At 34.2% G+C, this 21,611-nt stretch overlaps 1 protein-coding gene across 3 annotated transcripts in view; it reads right to left on the reverse strand.

Moving 5' to 3' along the window:
* The window catches only part of LOC126977221 (solute carrier family 12 member 4), a 477,718-nt gene that overhangs the window by 47,268 nt on the left and 408,839 nt on the right, over positions 1–21,611 (reverse strand). The window contains exon 2 of one of the 3 annotated variants that reach the window (XM_050825934.1): positions 17,394–17,531. The exons of the other annotated variants lie outside the window; for them this stretch is intronic. Coding sequence (XP_050681891.1) covers positions 17,394–17,475 — 82 coding nt within the window. The 5' untranslated portion in view covers positions 17,476–17,531. The remainder of the gene's footprint in view (positions 1–17,393; positions 17,532–21,611) is intronic. 3 annotated transcript variants of the gene reach the window in all.

The following is a 21,611-nucleotide window of genomic DNA, read 5'->3' on the forward strand; positions in this document are numbered from 1 at the left end:
GTGCCATTATTGCTTTCAACTTATGCATTCGTGTAGCAGTTCGTTTCCAACTAATCGTTTCCAACAACCAATGTTGGAAACGATTAGTGCTTTGCAACAAATTTTAATAGTTCATTGCTTAGAAATATTATGCCTTCACTCCACTATCGGCGATGATCGCTACTTGTAAGATCGTCTGTCATCGGCAAGTTAATCGTTGATCATCGTGTAAGCATCCACACGATCGTCCGTAATTATTTATAAAGCGGCAGTCCTTCAAGATGGACGTGGAGTTCATAGCTGCTGCTACCATTCATTTACTTTTAGTATGCAATATTTACGTTTGGGATTCCATGTTTCTGATAAAATTCTATGAATTGAGTCAGTAGTCATGTTCTTTTAATATAGTCAGCACAATAACATACAGACACACACTTACCTTAATATATGTTGATGTTTGTTTTCTTTGACATTTTACAATGCACAACTGGGAAGAGACTGACCCCCATGTGACGGGCTATCTTAGTTTGGGGGTTGAGGGTAATTTTGAGTTAAATTGTATTTTCTTTTTGCAACAAATAAAGTCGAAAGATTTTTGAAGTCGGTTTTGTTAAACGTAGTTTTATTTTTAATTTTTTACGTTTTAGTGTCAGTTAATAATAATATATAATCAACCTGAATGAAAACTCCAAAAAAAAAGCCGTACACAGAAAACAATTATGTCATCCAGGTAAACAAAAATTTTCATAAAGTGAAAACTATGGGGCCAACTATGTAAAATTTTTATGGGACCAAATGGCATCTATTCCGCATCGAACAAAAGAAGAAATACGTAAATCGAATCATAAATCTCAGAGTAATCGGTGTACATACATAAAAAAAATACCGATCGAATTGATAATCTCCTCCTTTTTGAAGTCGGTTAAAAATAAAGAATTATTATTAGCGCTGGCAATAAAATACTGAACAGTGGTGCAATGTTCGTTAACTTTGCCTTCTAAGCTAGTATGCAAATTTCGCTTTGGAGACGGCAAAATTTATTAGACAAGTCAAGAAATCTAGTGCATCTGGCGCAGTACTTAGTTATTTACTGTTTGTTGTGAGCTTAGTACAACAAACTACAGCACTTAGTCTACACTGAACTTAAGTGTGTTGCAATGTTTAAGTACATTGTACTAGAACAATACATTTTGTGCGGTGGGTTTTATCACTGTAACTAGATAATTAGTTTAATTCATTTTGTTGGTAATTCTAGGTACATCTTATCAGTTCAAATGATTATGTAATTCTGTGCTCACTCAGAGTCTCTCAGAAGAACTCAAATGGCAAAAAACGCAACCCTTATAGATTCGTCATGTCTTTTTTCCGAAACTGTAAGAACTATACTGTTGAAACTTGGTAAGTAGTTGTATTCTGTAAGCCACATTTAGATTTTCACACAAAAATAAAAAAAATCAATAAGTTTTGCGGGTTCCCCATACTTAGAACTGAAACTCAATTTTTTTTCATCAAACCCACACGTGTGGGGTGTATCACTTCAAAAATGATATTGAGGTTTCAAATATCATTTTTCTTCAAAGTGATATGTTGGGTGGTAAATAGGTTTGAACGAGATCTAGTAAGTAGTTTTTTTATAATACGTCATACATTGTATTATCCACAAATTAATTTATAAAAAAATACACTTTCAATAAAACATCGATCAAAGTAAACAACGAACTATAAGAACTTTTATATTATGTTACTTGCTGCTATGGAACCTTTACAACAGCCAGTTTTGAAAAATTGCGATGCAGCATTAAACAACCGGATTCCCGTGTGGACGAGGTCTTAGTCAGTAAAAGGTATTATATTTTCACTCTTTCTTCTGTAAATCCCTTCAAATATTATAAATATGAATGTAAAATTGTTTGTTACGCTTTCACACCAGAGCTACTCAACCGATTTTGATGAAATTTGGTACAGCGTTAGACATATAATATTTTGGGACCGGGAGCGAAAACGGGACTAGAACTGGAAAAGGACATGAGATAATCTTCAAATCCAAACTTGCTTATTATTTTTAAAAACCCTTTATACACGCGGACGACGTCGCAGACATCGGCTACTAATTAATACTGGTTCGCAATAGATAAAATATCTTTCCTCAATTCACAGTTCAATATAAACCTCTGATTAAGCGTTATATATGTCACAGGAGACCACTAATTGGAGCAACTTTCGGCTTCGGTTTCCACTAGATTTGCTCGTAGATCCAGTGCAAGAGAAGTGCTTGGCAACGTTCCAAGCATCGCTCTATTCCCTTGCCCTAATTTTATATCCAAACAAAAATTGTGGGGAGTTTGTGGCTGCTTTGGCAAAGTTTCGTATTTTTCTACGATACATCTCGAAATCAACGAAGGTCTTACATACAATACACTCAACTTCAATTATTAGAAAATGGTCTCTAAATTTCTCATTGTTAGTATCGCTTGCCGAAGCCTGTGCTAATTTGATGATAATAACATGTATTATTTATGTTGATCAATCTAGTTTAATAAGATAATTAAAATATTTTGCAGTGGGGGGCTCCATTGCACAGGATGCCTTCTAGATTATGGGTGGCACAACGGTGCCTATTTCTGCCGTGAAGCAGTTATGTGTAAGCATTATTGTGTTTCAAGGTGACGATCGCAATTGTAGTGCCGCTCAGAATTTTTGGATTTCTTAAGAATCCTGAGTGGCACTGCATTGTAATGGGTCGGGCGTATCATCATATTATCATCCTGTCATAAAAACATCAGTTCAAAGCACATAATTTAAAAATAGTTTTCAATGGTTGATTAAAAAATTGATTTTTGAGAACAATTATTTAAGTGAAAAATAATAATGCGGTATATTTTCACGATTACCTCGTCGAGTATTCGATAGTGCTTCAGTGGGGGCTTTTTCAGGGGGACAGCAACAAGCATACACCTGGACCTAGAGGACCTGATGGTTGTGATCACTCCGATCCATAGTCCCTTATTCCACCACAGGAATCACAAGTGAATTGCTGACCGTATAAATTGTCGAATATGTGGACATACAGGGTGGTTTTTGGAGAAGGGTGGTGATGGCCTAGTCGGAAACTACGAAACTTAGAGGTAAGTCGTGCCATTTTGAGCAACACCAGTGGGAGGCTCCTTTGCACAGGAAGCCGGCTAGATTATGGGTACCACAACGGCGCCTATTTCTGCCGTAAAGCAGTAATGTGTAAGCATTACTGTGTTTCGGTCTAAAGGGCGCCGTAGCTAGTGAAATTACTGAGCAAATGAGACTTAACATCTTATGTCTCAAGGTGACGAGCGCAGTTGTAGTGCCATTCAGAATTTTTAGGGTTTTCAAGAATTCTGAGCGGCACTGCATTGTAATGGCAGGACGTATCAATTACCATTAGCTGAACATCCTGCTCGTCTTGTCCCTTATTTTCACAAAAAAAAACTTATTAGTTAGGTAAAATTGCCTTCATTTTTGGTAAAACATATCTTTACAAAGATTGATCCTTATCGGGAACAGAATCCATTGATCCAATAATACAGGATGTATTTTTTTTGAAAAAGAATTCGGGTCGACTTCCGTCAAAGGTTCAAAAATCTTAAAAAACTATATATGCACTTTCTTATAAATCGAGGGCATCACTCCTTTCACGACTTTCCTCTAAGTGTGGTAGTTTCCGACGTGGCCATCACCGCTCTTCTCAAAAAACCACCCTGTACATGACTATAAAACAAAGTCCTCCGCCGCGTCTATCTGTCTATTCGCGATAAACTCAAAAACTACTGCATCGATTTCCATGCTGTTAAACCTTTACTAACTGAATTGTTTATTCAAGGTAGACGTACTCGTCAACAATTTCGAGAGTATAGTTCCCAATTGTTATGGGAGTAGGTGCTGCATAGATGTTCAACATGATGTTCATCTTGTCCATGTTCATTTTGAGACATACTCCTTGGGAAGCTGTATTGAGGCCATCGAGCATATGGCTTAAGTCCTCCATGGTCTCTGCCATGATTACGATATCGTCTGTGAATCAAGGTGAGTGACGTATTGGCCGTTCATGTTGATACCCAGTCCGATATGCCATGGAATACGATGGTGCAACACATTCCGCAGTCTATGTTAAAGTCAGTGTTACTGCTAACGTTAAATTTGACTTAAATATTAACTACAACAGCAAATATAATGTCCAGCCTTATAGTTAGCTAGCTTTTGGGGTTGCAACGGAATTATTAGCACTAATCACTGTATTGAGATAAAGCCTTATAATTGTTAAAGATCGTATTTACTAACAAATTACTGTAATAATAGAATTTAAAACATTTTAATCGACCACCCCTTACTGGTGTTACGACTTGAATGCCTGTATTCGTGCTCAACTGAAAACGTCATATTGGTGTTGTCAGTTGACTGTCTATATTTTATATTTTAACCCCCTTATTCATAATAGTCTGCTAACTTAAAGCATTGCTAATTCTCACTCTGTCTTCTTCTATTGACCTAAGTCAGAATGAGAAAAAAACACTCCTTAGCGGCTGTTTAAAGTTAGCGGACCATTTCATAAGGGGCTGAATGATTATGACACAGAATTTTGTTAAATTAACGCGAGTGTTATACATTTAAATAAAACACTTTTAAAGGATTTAAATGCGCATAATTGAAACTAACAGTCCCCCTGAAAACGAGATCTGGAAAGGTCTTGAAACGTCGGGTTAGCTAAAATAAACATATAACTTCTACGCAAAAATCTAATGTAAAAACACAGGTACAATTACACGCGTTTCAATCCCTTAAAAGTGTTTTATTTAAATGATTATGACAATTTTACAATAAAATTGATTATTAAATAAATCATGCTAATTAAATAAAACCAACCAAAATTAAAATTTAAACGGTTGGTACATCTGGTTAGCGTTTAGTCGTTAGTTCCATTCTCTTGGAACTTTCTTCAAATAACAACGAAATTTTGAATAAAACTAGAAGGTTGTGCGATGTTTTCAGGTCTATATGAAATAGGCACTTAAAATGCCAGCGACAGTAAAATTGAGACCCGAAACTCAAAAAGGTTCTATTTTATTAGTATTTAAATATCAGACTATACAAATTAAATAAACTCATTAAACAAAATTGCCTTTATTAACTAAGCCATAAGAAAAACCCGTTATCCCCAGCAAATTATTCCTTTTATGTGAAATGAAACCATTCTGGAATTAATTTGAACCTAAAAATGGAAATTGCTGTTGGATATGCGGAATATCTAATTTTCGGAATGAGCTATTTCATAAAGGGTTGTGTGAAATATCGATCTAATCCAATTACAAAGGATTGGCCACGAATTTTAAAATTCAAATAAATTTTACCATTAATTTCTGTTTGTACATGAAGTTTTATTGTTTTGTGACTGAAATATTATATTCTCATTGAAGATAATATTGAGTTAGCATAATCATTAAGAAATATATATCGCCATACGAAGATCATGTCAAATGTCCATGTCGCACCTAATCCCATAACAATTCTGAACTGTACTCTCGAAATTATCGACGAGTACGTCTACCTCGGACAAACAATCCAGTTAGGCACGTGCAATTTCCCAAAAGCGGTCACTCGTCGAATCCAACTGGATGGGCAGCGTTCGGGAAGCTCCGTAAAAATCTTCTCGTCCAAAATACCACAATATCTGAAGTAGAAGGTTTTCAACCAGTGTGTGTTGCCAGTGATGACTTACGGTACGCAGACGTGGTCGCTAACTATGGGCCTTATGAGCTTATGGTCGCTCAGAAGGCAATGCAGAAGAGGGCTATGCTCGGAGTTTCCCTGCGAGATGAAATCAGAAATGAGGAGATCCGTAGGAGAACCGCAGTAACCGACAAAGCCCAAATGATTGCGAAATTGATGTGGCAGTGGGCAGGGTACATAGTTTGACAGACAAATGGCCGTTGGGGTAGTAAAGTCGTCGAATGGTGACCACGTACCGGAAGACGCAGTGTTAGTAGGCCTGATGGACTGACGATCTGGTCAAGATCACCGGAATACGTTGGATGAGGGCAGCGCAGGACTGATCGTCATGGCAATCATGTTTTTACTTATTAATTTACATTTTTTTGACTTACTCGTGTAAGGCATTTAGTAATTGAAGTTTGTATATTTTGTTGCATTACTTTGCATATATTGTAATTGAAATCTGTAAACCATTCTATTTTGAAAAGAGCAACCTAAGAGTTTCTTGCTCGTTCTCCTCTAAGGAAATCTGCCTTTCGAACGAGCTGTAAGAAAAAATTACATATTTCAAGTGTAATGCAATTTAGCTACGACTTAAAAATATTTTTGTTTGTTTGTTTGTTGTTAAAATCTTTGGGGGAGGCCTTTGTCCAGCAGTGGACGTCTTCCGGCTGATGATCGATGAGATGATTCCCACAGTCATTTACAGTCACAGATCAGATTAAAATACGAGTACATACAGAGTATAATCGATAACTGTGACCGAGATTATTCCGTAACTATTACATATATCAAAAAACTTTCAACTGATATCGAAAGTTCGTTACCTCATCAACAAAATGACATCAATAACTTTTTAAAAATCAAACGAGAAGCAAGCTTGGAATTGAAGATTATCTCTTGTCCTATTCCAGTTGCGGTTCCCGTTTTCGCTCCCGTTCCCAACATATTATATGAATCTTATTTCGAGGAAGATTGCTATGGGAAACTAAACCTTCTATTGGTATAGTTATTGCTCATCGACGTGAATTGCGGTAGCCTATGTCCTTTCCCGAGCTCTAGTCTTTCGCTGTACCAAATTTCATCAAAATCTGTTCTGTAGCTCCGGCGTAAAAGCGTAACAAACAAACTTACATTCACATTTGTACTAGTAGTAGGATTGTAGTCGTGTAAATACGCATTTAAAAATATGTAGTATACACTAAGAGGAAAAGGGAATGTAATGGCTGGTGTTAACTGTTCTTAATATTTATGTTCATTAGGTATTTTTTTTATTTCATCTTTTGTTATTTAACAGTATACCTTCTTATGTATAAAAATAAAATATTGATATAAATACTTCTTAAGTGCAGCCATTGTGAGCGAAGTAATGCATTTGCACCACACATAAACCTACACAGGTTTCTGTGGCACATCTAAGACTTAAGTTTCCAATGTACTCTTTTTTTAAATATGAATAGTAAAAATAAAAAATCCTAAGAAAACAATAAATATTATGAAGACTTTAATACTTCTTAAAGCAGACAATTTTCCTTGAGCATAAATGCCAAAACAATGTTTCCCCAAATTCATCGAATATATAAACATAATTTCTCCATCTCGTATGATAATCACAAACTATTAATAGAAGTAAAATAGGTATTAGAGTGGGTTGTGTACAGAATTCTTGTACAGATAATATTAGAATGTTTTCCTGCTACTTTTCCTGATTATTTCGGGTAACTTTTCTATAGTCTACCATGACACGAGAATTTTATATATTAGGAGATACACAATTCCACCATACATTGTGATTCCTCTGGTGTTGCAAGAGATTGTGGGCGACGGTGATCACTTAACAACAGGTGACCCGTACGCTCGTTTGTCCTCCTATTCCATAAAAAAAAACATTATTCTCTTATATCTCAAAGGATTTGGGCAGCGCTTTCGTTGAAAGCTCCCAGACGACTTATTTTTTTCCGACACCTCCAACAAATCGTTAATATATACACAAATGTAGACAAAAACCTTTCTCAAAAACCACGCTATCCATTGGTGAAAAAAACATGAAAATCGGTGCAGTACTTTTTGAGTTTATCGCGAACGGACAGACAGTCAGACGCAGCGGAGGACTGTGTTTTATAATATGTAGTGATATTAGAGACTTGAAATTTTCTAGTCAGATATATAATTTTAGCTGCAAAATGTTTAATACTTACCAGAAGTAATTTTTGTACTGACGAAGCAAAGGTCGGGAGTATTTAATATTTAATGAGTGCTTCAAAGTCTGCACTCAAATATTCACATGGCAGATTAAGCTTAACTTTAACTTACTGCTTCTAGCTTCGTAATAGCTCTTCCTGTATTTAAATAACACAATAGATTTAATGGGCGTAATAATGCTTTATATTAAATAGCTCTCTGTGTCTTCTTTATATACTTACTAGCTGACCCTAACAGACGTTGTTCTGAACATTATAAATTAAACACTGTTTTTTATTCATTTATTCAAGTATTATTTCGTAAAATATGCTCCCTGTTGTTATAATGAAATTGTTTCACAGCAGAACTGTCAAACCGTGCGTCAATAAATAATTCTGTCATAGAAAATATGTCCATACAAAACAAATATTGAAAATAAAAATAATTATGGGTCCCAAATCGAAATAAAAACTATCCTATCTCTCAAGTTGGACCAAACTGCACTCCATGAAGTAATCCCCATTAAAATCCGTTCATTAGTTTAGGAGTCCATCGCGGACAAACAACGTGTCACGTAATATATATATATTAAGATTTATTATGTAGTATTTCGACTTGATAAAAGAACTATATTTTAACATACATTTTATCTATCTTAACTTAATATTTTAAAGAAGAAACATTTGTGTTTTTGTATGTAATGTTTTAACACGAAAACTACTGGAACGATTTTAAAAATTCATTCACCATTAGAAAGCTGCATCTTCACTGCGTGACATAGGCTATATAACATTTTCAAAAAAATAGGGATCCCTAATAAAATGTAATCATATAACCCAAGGTGTGAAATAATTAGTCATAAAATATCTGACATCGGGTGTGCTGCGGAAACTGTTAATGATAGAACAAAAACGTACGAAGAAAATCTACAAAAAAGTCCGCGATACTATATGTCCAGCTACTGTAGTTATGCCACCACACATTTTTAGAATTCCGTATCCAAATGGCTAAAAACGGAACCCTTGTAGATTCGTCATGTCTGTCTGTCCGTCCGTATGTCACATACTTAGAACTGAAACAAAAATTTTTTTTCATCAGTACATGCGTGTGGGATATTAATGGATAGGCCTTCAAAAATGATACTGAGGTTTCCTATGTAATTTTTTTCTAAACTGAATAGTTTGCGCGAGAGACACTTCCAAAGTGGTAAAATGTGTCCCCCCTGTAACTTCTAATATAAGGGAATGATAAAACTAAAAGAAATATATGATGTACATTAACCATGCAAACTTCCACCGAAAATTGAATTGAACGCGATCTAGTAAGTAGTTTTTTTAATATAAAAAAAAAACACTATTATTAAAACATCGATCAAAGTTACAACAAACTACAAGAACTTTTATATTATATGACTTGCAGCTACGGAACCCTTCATGGGCGTGTCCAACTCGAACTTGGCCGCTTTATTTTCTAGATTATTTTATAACATTCAAATGGAAACGGAACAAAAAAAAGATTTGGAAAACCAAATAACCATTATTTGGTTCATACAAAGGTATTTGACTTATGTATAAGCATAATCTACAATTTTTAGGTATTTTACTGCCACAAAAAATATACGCAGCATAAATCCACGCGATATAACTAATAATTTTGATATATAAAAATAACATACAACGTTTGCATTTAATATACTTCACTAGCTCAAATGAAACAACAAAAAACTCAAACGAATAATGAATAATCAAAGGCATGAATATTAAATAACTTGAGTTATTCAACTTTTTCCGCTTCTACTTAACCGGACATTTTCCTTGCCGTTGAGCATAATCTGCTTGACGTCAGAAAGCTCTATTAAGTCCTTTGTTATTTCAAACTGTCCTCTTGAAATTACAAAAAATGATTTGACTCTCCAGTAGCTATTATTATTAAGGCTGGGAAACGAGCCAATGACCTTGAGGAATCGAGCGGAACTAGGTTACGTCAGAATTAGAAGCATTTTTAAGAAGAGTTGCAAGATGGCAATCGAATACAATAATTGTAGTACGATATATTACGTAGGTCTGAGAATCGGACGTCATCTGTTTTTTATACCCCAAAAATTTCAATTATTTAATTTATTTTTAATTACTTTATATGGCAATGCAACGTTTGTTGGGTCAGCTATTTTTTATTATACATTTTCTTTGTTTATATCTAATTATCGAACCCATACCTTCGACTTTGTCTTCCAAATTATTTTAAAAACACTCTTATACTTGTATTAAGAGCCTTTGCTCTTCAATCTAAGGGAACTCATTTTTTGAAGCGCCAGATATAAATAATAGTAAAATCATAATAATAAATCTATCATCAAAGCAAATTTGATAAAAGTTGGTAAAAAATATTTTTGTTAGGAATTTTATGTAAGTACTATTTATTCATGTGCAACATGTGAAGGTTGTTAAACTTTTGTTCACTTAAAATAAATGTTAGAATGAGATTGTATTTAAATTCAAGGAAATATAAACGAAATATTCACGATTCTATAAAACTGCTGAAAGCGTACTTCGACAATTTCAGCTCAAAGAGAAATTGAAAATCAATTTTAACGTCCGCGTAACTTAAAAGTTGCAAGCCAGCATAATCTTGTTTGGCTTCAAGCATCGGGATTATGAGAGAGTGTTAGCAGAGATTTCATGAATTTAGCAAATTTGATGCGCATTAAGGCCGATCTGTGATGAACCTGAAGATTACCAACGCCATTAAGGTTGCTATACTAAAAAATTAACGCTTCAGAAATATTATAATTATTTTACATTAAAAAGTTTATGTCTCAGAAAAATTAACTTTCGTCCATAAAAAACTGTAAAAATATCTCACGGCTGAGATTCGATCCCTCAACCTCGCGGTGCTTCAGCTTCGCAATCACTTTGACTCAACCACTGGTCCATCGATCGTATTTTCATTAAGTTGAAATAGCCGAACTATAATAAGTTAGAAGTATTTTTTTTTATGAAAATAAGGGACGAGAAGAGCAGGACGTTCAGCTGATGGTAATTGATATGCCCTGCCCATTACAATGCAGTGCCGCTCACGATTCTTGAAAAGCCTCAAAAATTCTGAGCGGCACTACAGCTGCGACGAGCGCACAAGATGTTAAGTCTCATTTGCCCAGTAATTTCACTAGCTACGGCACCCTTCAGACCGAAACACAGTAATGCTTACACATGACTGCTTCACGGCAGAAATAGGCGCCGTTGTGGTACCCATAACCTAGCCGCAATCCTTTGCAAAGGAGCCTCCCACTGGTAAAAATCTTACATCCAAATTTTCAACAGCTGTCTTACGAACTTTCGATCAGGCCACGTGTCCTAACGAGAGTTTAACATTTTACACCTATCCCAAGAAAAGTGCTCAATGCCGCTAAAGAAATTTTTCTTCAAAAAACAGTAATTGTCTAGGCTATACGCATTTTCCTGAATGTGAGTATTTGTAAGAAGTATCTTTCTCACGAATATTAAGTCAGGTCTGCTCATGAATTCATTAAACTCCTGTTTTAAGCGGAGTTTTTCGTTTTCGACAAAAACTACATTCAATAAAATCACACTTCGCGAAACAACGACGCAAAAGAAGTTGTCACATCAAAAAAAAATAAAAAAAAATAAAACTTTGATCCGAATTGTATTCGAGTCGAAAGTCAGATCGTCGGTAGCATCTATCAAATATTCACTAGAACCTTTAACATTCGCACGAAGCTTAACTTTTCACCCTTATCTTTGATCGACCCGATGTCCAAACTTTAAATCACAAACGAGTTTCAGCTCTAAACTTTCGGGTCAGACATTAAGGAAGATAAGTCAGAAATAAAATGAAAAAGGAAATTTAACTGAAGCCAATTGAGAAAGCAGGTACTGGATTGATTGGCAGGCAGTAAAATCTCTGTGCTACTAAAATTTAACATCTAATATTAGTTGATTTTCAGTGTTTGTAAGCTGTACTTTAATAGAGGTTATATCCATTACCTATCATGGAATATCTTGTTTGTTTCATCACAAGCTTGTTACTTCTTCTAATAAAATGGTAAAATATTATGCTTATCTAAAATGTGAAATATCTGGATGACCAAGCCTTGCTCGGATTAAGAACTTGAACAAAAAAAACTAATAGGACATCTGGAATTGAACCGGGGTCTTCTGCTTTCCGGATCACCCAATGTCCCATCTGAGCTATAATAGTCTTGTATATAGTGGCGAATTATACCTTTGTATTCTAATGTTATTGTAGCAGTTTATCATTAAAACTGGGATAAAACATTTTTTTTTAAATTGCAACCTAGCTAGATCGATTTCTCGCCCCGAAACTACCTGTTCACTAAAGTTCATTAAAATCGTTGGAGCCGTTTCCAAGATTTAGATTATAAATTAAATATATTAGTTTAGTAATATATCCGTAGAAAATAACATGTATAAATACAATGACATATTGTTTATTTATGCAATCAAAATATTAACTACTAAACGGATTGTATTGCTTGGTGTAAAGAAAGAAGCCCGTCAAGTCGCACAATAGTCTGCATCGGTTTATTCTCGACTCTTCCATACGAAAATAGTAGAGAAGTGACATTAACACGTACATTGTTAAATTACAATTACACATTCTCACTGTCGTCTACGTCTTAGTATTAGATAATGTAGTTTTTATCCAAATGTTTTGAGTTTTCCTTAGTGTTAATTCCGACACGTGTATCGCCTCTACACGAGGCATCCTCAGGATATGTTGACTCGCCAAACTCTGCCACGAGACTGAATTAAAGAAGCCGGAAACTGCTGTTTTATACCCTCGTCCCATGAAATGACGCGCTGTGATTGGTTGGCTGTTGTGACGTATTACCCCCGGTTGAGATAAGTAACAATGGTGAAGGGACCGAATTTATTGTACATTCAACAAAGTAAACATGTTATTTTTGTGTTTTATTATTTCTAATTGCTGCAGCACATTCAAGCGAAATCCTTTTGCACATGTATGTAAAATATTAAAATTATTATTGTTTCCGAGTAAGTGACCGGTGTCAATTAAATGTTTCGCGAAGTGTGATTTTATTGAATGTAGTTTTTGTCGTAGACGGAAAACTCCGCTTAAAACATGAGTTTAATGAATTCATAAGCAGACTTGACTTAATATTCGTGAGGAAGAAACTTCTTACAAATACTCGCATTCAGGAAAATGCGTATAGCCTAGACAATTACTGTATTTTTGAAGTAAAAACTTCTTTAGCGGCGTTGAGCACTTTTCTTTGGATGGGTATTAAATGTTAAACTCGCGTGAGGACACGTGGCCTGATCGAAAATTCGTAAGACAGTCGTTAAAATTATGGAGGAAAGATTTATACTTCTAACTAATTATAGTTCGGCTATGTCAACGGTCATTAGACCAGTGTTTGAATCACTGTGATTGAGAACCGGAAACAGCGCGAGGTCGATGGATCCAATTTTAAACATGAAATATTATTATGAAGGAAAGTTGATTTATCTGGGAGACAAACTTATTAATGTAAAATAATTGTAATAGTTCTGAAGTGTTAATTTTTTTATGTTATATAAATTGTCATTTTTGTGTACGATAGCGTAATAAATAAATTATTCCCTAACCATTCCAAAATATACAAAATTGCAGAACTTTAATGTTTAAGTTTTTAGTTCTGCCGGAACTCCCGGAGTGCGAAGTGTATTTTTTTTATGAGAAACGACGAGAAAAGACGTCCATCTTATGGTAAGTGTGCATTGACAATTACGCGCTTCAGTAATATTGAACCAAAAGTTCTGAATGGCTTCACGTGGACGCAAATGCACTTGTCACATCGCGACATAAATAGTTTAATCTCACACTTCTGATAGCCCAATAAATTCGCCGTTTATTCAACTTCTCGAGAGAAAAAGACACAGCAATTGTACCTAGCTAGAATACCGTGCAAACAAACCATTCACTGGTAAAGTATCAAACAATACTAAAAACGAAATGCAGGCTTGAACAAAATTCATGGAAAGAAATGTTACACACAAGACTCAGAAATATGTCACAAGACTGCTCAGAGGTGTATTCAAAAGTATTTGGAACTGTCGGTAAGTATAATGCAAAAGGTTGACGTAACTGAAAGACGCCAAAGAGATATGCAAGAATCTTATGACTGTCACAGCGTTACAATATTTTCTAAAATATTCGCAACTTTACTGAATGCTTGTCTGGCAGCTCTTCGTAGTCGAATCGTCTTTGGTAGAATCATTTCATGTTCGACTTGCTATCTTATATGAATAACAATTGTTGACCTGATTTCTGTTCCTACCTCTTTTGGGATACCAATTTTGGCTTCGATTTTCAGTGTTGTATACAAAGAACAGAATTTGCAATAGCAAAGGCAATATTGTGTTAGCTTACCATCATTTACACCGCGAACTCGTATGTGCGCTTTTATAGTCTTCCACCTGAATAACTTCAAAAGGTTAGCCCCTGGTGCATCACAACCACATTAAGCCGGCCATATTGGTTGGTCCCATGTATTGTGGAACAAAACCAATCGTATAGGGGCCAAAATTATATAGACTTTGTATTATTACTAAGAAATTCCTCGTAGAAATTGAAATAGCTACACTGCACAGAAATCGAATAGCCAAATCGAATTCAATTCAAAATTGTGTTCAATACCGATCGAGTAAGAAGAACAAAAAAGTTAAAACAAACGTTTACATGAGAAAAAAATGTAGTAGGTTCAAAATACAGTTTGCCATCACTATTATTATTGTAAGGCCTAAAGGCATATAGCTTTGCACTTTTACAAACTCGTAAAGTTAAAACAACTAATTTTAATTTTAATTGACCGTTGTTTATGATTGCTTTACTTTTTACAAACTAGATGGCGCTAGTAGGACATTGTAACCCGCTGTCTTCTATTAGTGCTCGTTTCATGTAAAGAATTTGTATTGTACTTATTAAGTAGATTCTGAACAATGTTGTGAAGTGATTATTTGTATGACCCTCAGAATTCAGAAGCTCTAACGAAACGGCGCAGTTTGTTTGGGTTAGCGGTATGAGGAGTTGGCAGGGTGATATTTTGGACACAATATGCTGCGTAGATATGTGATGGAACTTAATTTGTCATAACTTTCTGTCACATAGTTCGACGGACTAATGGCCAGTACGGCAGAAAAGTCCTCGAATAGCGACCACGTACCGGATGAAGCAGTGTTGGTAGGCCTCCCACAAGATGGACCGACCAACTGGTCAAGATCGCCGGAATATGTTGGATGAGGGTAGCGCAGGACCGACCGTCATGGAGATCTTTTAGGAGCCTTTGTGCAGCAGTAGACGTCTTCCGGCTGATGATGATGACTCTGTATCGACAGGCATAAAACGACGATTGTGTTTCGTGATATATTTGAACTTCGAAACATGTTCCTTCAATGTGCTACAGATCTCAAGCCTCAAACTAACTATCATTTCGTTTCCACCCCGGGATTTCAGTGAACACCGTTTGTGACACCTAAAACTGTACTTACAAAGTATATTACTTCGGCGCGTATACGTAACATACTGTGAACATAATCCACTTCACTACTTATGTGGATTAGCGGTTTCATAAGTATTCTCAATGGTTATATCCAGGTCAAATGCTGCTACTATTCACGTGCATTCACGAAAGTAATGGCAGCTAGGTAATATTAAAAAAATACTATGTAAATATGATAATATAACTTAGTATACTACCGTAATATACGAACCAAGTGATATAGCTATACGTACATAAAAACCTATGTGTGAGAAAGAGAGGGAATACATGAAGACCATGAAACTATTTTGAAACAATTTGGTTTCCATTAATCTCCTATCAAATTGGACCATATTTTAATTTTAGTGTTTTATCGTTATTGTTGTGTTTTAACGGATATTAATTAAAAAATATTATAGGATAGTTTTCTGTATTAGATTCTGCTGTTACATATAGCCAACCAAAGAAACATTTTACAGGTACAAACTGATTCTTCAATATTACTTTCGTGGTGTTAATTTTCGTAGAACTATATTATATCTATATACTATATAGTATTCCACGTATATAGTCACTCATCACGATATCTTTGGAACCATAAGGCGTAGAGACTTGAAATTTTGTAGAAATATTCGTTTCGCCGAGTAGAGATCAGCTAAGAACGAATTTAAAGAAATTACATCCGCAAGAGTTTTTTTTATAACAGAACGTCTGTCGGGTCCGCTAGTATTGTATATTATGCACTAAAATACTAAATATAACATTTTATAAAGTGATTATTGTATGCGCAGTCGCATGTCGCGGGTTAAAGCTAGTACTTCATCAATCTGGAGTTTAAAATAATAAATAGATTTTAATATCAAGGCCAGCTACAAAGCAATACATTGATATTTTAATAGTTGATGAAATACCGATATCACTGATTTATTAAATTGTAAATATTAGAATGTCTAATTTTTTAAGACTATCCGCTAGTTGCAGAAAGCATCCTTAAAGTGAATGTCTCATTATATGACATGCTATCTTTGACTGTCAAAAAGAAAAAGAAAAAAAAATTACGGTATTATATTTTATGAAACATTAACTTTAAAGATGCTTTCTGCAACTAGAGGTTAGACTTCTTCATATTATATCTGTTATCTAAAAATAACATTCGGGAATCCTCAGTAATGTTAGTTATTTAAATGAAACCTTCTCTAGATACTCTTCTAAGTAACGCGGCTTTTTAAGAACATAGAACAAGAAAATAGTTATATTTTGTATTCTGCACTTCGGCTTGGTGAAGTTATCATTTGTGCCGAGGGGTCTAAGACCGCCTTTTTTATTTACACATTTGTTAAATATGTTATATGCTTCAAGTATCAACATATCTTCATGATCAAAAATATATTAGATAAGACATTTATGTTATGATATATTGTACTGTTATCATTATGTAAGCCGTTCCCGCCCACTTCGCTGGGCCAATTTTAAAAGGAAATAAATTAAATTTTATTCATCTTATTAATAATACAAGAACAAAAATAAGTAGCCATAAACCATCTTGGATAAATTTCGCATGGAATGGTGGTAGTTTCATGTCGATACGATCAGTGGTTTAGGCGTGAATGAGCCTCAAACAAAGACCATTTTCACTATATATATATATTGATTGCCAATGTTTATGGTAGCAGCAGACTTGGAGGATTGGATATCAATTTTAATTAATAAATATTTATTTCTCGAAGTCTGTATCTCGAGAATACCACTGTTGAGAAGTAAAATTACCAACATAACGCTGACTACAACTAGAACCATTTTGGTTCTTTTAATATCCATATTGTTATTAGTTATAAGATTTATGTTAACTTTTTAAACCAAATGAACATTCTAATTATTAATTTTTATTATGACATTACATTAAATATTTAACTATTTTTTATTATAAAAAATTAAAAAGAATAAGTTGTGTGTATTGTGTATAGATCCAAACCTTTTTTCCCTGGCGAAGCACAGTTGCTCTTTTTCGATGGAGATTTTGCGTCCGAAGCCATCTTTTCCTTTTCCGATGACATCGCGGTATCACCCGTCAACGGTAATCACCAAATTAAGCAAGCACAGCCTTTCATCACTGTACCCGAAAACAGTTTGACACTCATCAACCGCTCTCCAGCACTATAATAATGAACGATGACGGAGAAGTAGGGTTGTCAAGTGTAAAATATAATAAGCGAATGAATAGTGATTAATAAATAAGTATTTAAAAAAAAAAGCGCGATATCGTTGAATTTGGTGTGGTAAAATTATATATTGATAATTACAAGCTGATATGACAGACGATGTTCTGGACAATAATAAAATACTGTTTTTTATGAATTTCTCAATAATATTTAATAACATCATGAAATATTTCGTAAAATGAGCTCCCTGTTATTATAATGAAATTGTTTCACAGCAGAACTGTCAAACCGTGCGTCAATAAATACGATCATAGAAAATATGTACATACAAAACAAATACTGGAATTAAAAATAATTATGTGTCCCAAATCGAAATTAAAACTATCCTATCTCTCAAGTTGGACTAAACTGCACTCCATAAAGTAATCCCCATTTAAATCCGTTCATTATTTTACGAGTTCACTGGAAACAAACATCAGGAGACTGGATGTATATATATTATAAGATATTATGAAATGGATTGTTCTATGAATTTGTGTAAAATATTGACACTTTATCCTTGGCTAGTTAAGAAAACAAAAAGTTTACTCCTAAGAGTTTATAATTTTATTGTTATTTTCTACAAAAAAATATCTAGGCACTGGCAACCCTAAAGTCAAGCAATGACTAATAATTGACAAAATAACCGACACTATATTTACTTTCATTCACAAAACTGTCCTAGAACCAACCATTGTAGAAAACATCAAACACGGATATATTAAAGAGAAAAACCTGCTTCTTGTTTGCGATTCTTGTCGTCAAAGGTAAATATCAATTTAGTCATCATTACTTATTTAATATAGTTTATTTGAGATTTATATTAGATAATAAATATTTGTAGGAACTAGGTTATCCATGTCATACAGTTTCTTGGTATTTTTTTTTTATAACAATAAGGGACGAGACGGACAGGACGTTCAGATGATGGTAATTGCAACGCCCTGGCCATTACAATGCAGTGTCGCTCAGGATTCTTGAAAGACTCAAAAATTCTGAGCGGTACTACAATTGCGCTCGTCACCTTGAGACATAAGATATTAAGTCTCATTTGCCCAGTAATTTCATTAGCTACGGCGCCCTTCAGACCGAAACACAGTAATGTTTACACATTACTGCTTCACGGCAGAAATAGGCGCCGTTGTGGAACCCATAATCTAGCCGGCTTCCTGTGCAAAGGAGCCTCCCACTGGTAAACTATTTTCAATATTTTATATTGTCACTGTACCTAAACACTTTTTATCGTTTCGATTTAAAGAAAATTTCTTTACGATATTTAATATAATTATTCTGTATAATGTATAATAATATTATATTGATATCCAAAACGAACGATGATTCTGATAATTTATAACCGAGAGATTATATTAACACGTTAAAAATAATTAAAAAAACACTTTACGAGATCTATACAACGATAGTGATTGTTGTACAACCTTAAAAGGTTCAAGAGACACATCAAATATCAATAAAATACATGTGAATGTAAGTTTGTTTGGTACGCTTTCACGCCTAAACCACCGAACCGATTTTGATAAAAAATTATTACAGATATAGACAAGAGCTTGAAAAAAGGACATAGGCTACTTTTATTACAAAAAAATAAATGGAAAATGAATGGAAATAGGGGATTACAGTTTGTATGGAAATTCGTCATAATCGAAGATAAAACCATGAAACTTTGTATTTGGGCACTTGATAAGAAATAATTTCGAGCATTTTTGAAACTTTGACCTACATGGGAAAGAAATAGGAGATTATAGTTCACAGGGAAATACTATTAAAGAGGCTGTCCACAATGACAAGGGATATGCGCTGTATCATAGAAGAGCAGAAAGAGCAGTTTGTATGTGGATTATTTGAAAAGTAACCGAAAAAATAAAAATAAAAAATGGTTCAAAGTAACTATTCAACGTGGACGAAGTCGTAGGTAAAAGCTATTCAATTTATGTAACTGATAAATTGACTTACAAACATTAGGCCTTTTATAACTAAGGCTCAGAAATGTTGCAAGAAATACTGAACTGAATCTATAATATAAACTTTAGTTAAGTAATAGATTATGCGTTTTTCATACTTATGTAACATGAAGAAGGAAGTTCGAAGAATCAATTTTGAGAAAACAACTGCCATTTAAGCCTTTTAACCATAGATTAAGGATTGGTCTTCGCTGCGCAAAGTGCGGCAACTAATACTACGCCCAAGTGGGCATACTCGAGCCAGTTCTGGTTAATTTTGCTAATAATTGAAACTAAATTGCCGGGCTGCGTAGTAAAACTTTGTAAAAATAAATACTACAAGAAATAAGAAAGACACTGGGATCACAAGCAAGTAATTTGTATTTTAATCATTTCAATATAAAATAACACGAAGCGTATTTTACAAAATTTGAAAGATGCCATTGAGTGTCAAGACGCACACAAGCATCTAATAGATGCCGTAATAAAAGAGCTATTTTTCTTAGTCTACTTGGAGCGCAGCGGAGACCAATCCTTAATCTAAGCTTTTAACATAGATGTCGATTATGGACAGCTAAATAAAATTTCGTTTGGTAAACTTCGCCAAACTTTCTCATTGTCAATCTTCATAATGTTGTGTTGAAATATCAAATAAGTTCGGGAATTTAGGTATCTTGTATCTCGTCATAAGTCAAGTAAGATTAATCTCTGTTGCTGAGTTTTAAACTTTAATACAGCTCCCAAATCCTCTTTCAATATTGGCGTTAACAAAGGGAACCTCAACGCGGTGGAGGTAAGCCGTTTTTTATTAAACTTAAACAGACACAAGCTAAATTTCATATTTTCTATATAGATGTCTATTGTTAAGTCATTTTGAATTAATGAGATCAGTGTAACCGAGCCTTTGGTGTACTATTACAAGGCATAGACTAATAAGTGCAATGAATGAGTTAAATTTGATTTCGTCAGCAACTAATTTAATTATATTATTATATGAATGAATATATTGGTTGGTTGATTAACTGGTTTAAGCTCTTACTGAAACTAGGATTTCTTTCTAGAAAAGTTCTTTAGTTCGTTTCATTCCAAAAAGTATACACGGAGTTTAGCACTTTTCTTGGGATGGGTATAAAATGTTAAACTCGCGTCAGGACACGTGACCTGAGCGAAAATTCGTAATACAGTCGTTGAAATTATGGATGAAAGTTGATTTTTCTGAGAGATTACTTTTATATGTAAAATAATTGTAAGAGTTTCGAAGTGTTAATTTTTTTAATGTAATATAAATTGTCATTTTTGTGTACGATAGCGCAATAAATGTGTTTTGTATTTAACCACATAAATGCTAGTACTTTTATACTGATAAATAAAGCAATTCGAGCGAAATTATTCCCTAACCATTCCAAAATAAAATTCACGTTAATGTTCAAATTGTCACTCCTTTTTTTGTCAGAGAAAAAGGTGGAAGATACTGTAAGCTATAAAAGATAAAATGATATTATGACATCTATCGGAGTATAACTATGCATCAATGATTCATAGCTGATGGTCATCGTCAACCAAGAAACTGAAAAACTTTATCATTAATTCTAATATTAATTTGTTGGTTTGGACTTCTTAAAATTTTGAGGTACTTAAGAGCCCCTTTTTATGCCGAAACTTTTAAGAGTTTTACAAGGGAGAGCGAAGACAAGTTACAGCGGCCGAAACCGTAAGCTGAAGTTAGTGAAACATAAATTATCTCTGAACTTAAAAATTAATAAAAATAATTATGTACTTATATGTTTTGTCTATGATTGGTTTCGCATATCAGAAAGTCCAAAAACTCTTCAATACTTCATCGGTTTTTAAACTGTTTCTCCTTATATGGTTAGGAGTTAAACTGACTTTTAAGATTTTTATTAAAAGCGTAAAGAAAAAAAAATATTAAAATTGGGGAGGTGTTGTCGTTTTCTAAGTTTTCGTATTTAAATGCCTCATATTGGAAAATTTTATTTTTGGCTTAGATCACAAATAGATGTTTATTTAATTACA

The sequence above is a fragment of the Leptidea sinapis genome, chromosome 44 (assembly GCF_905404315.1).
Source record: "Leptidea sinapis chromosome 44, ilLepSina1.1, whole genome shotgun sequence".
NCBI classification, from domain to species: domain Eukaryota; kingdom Metazoa; phylum Arthropoda; class Insecta; order Lepidoptera; family Pieridae; genus Leptidea; species Leptidea sinapis.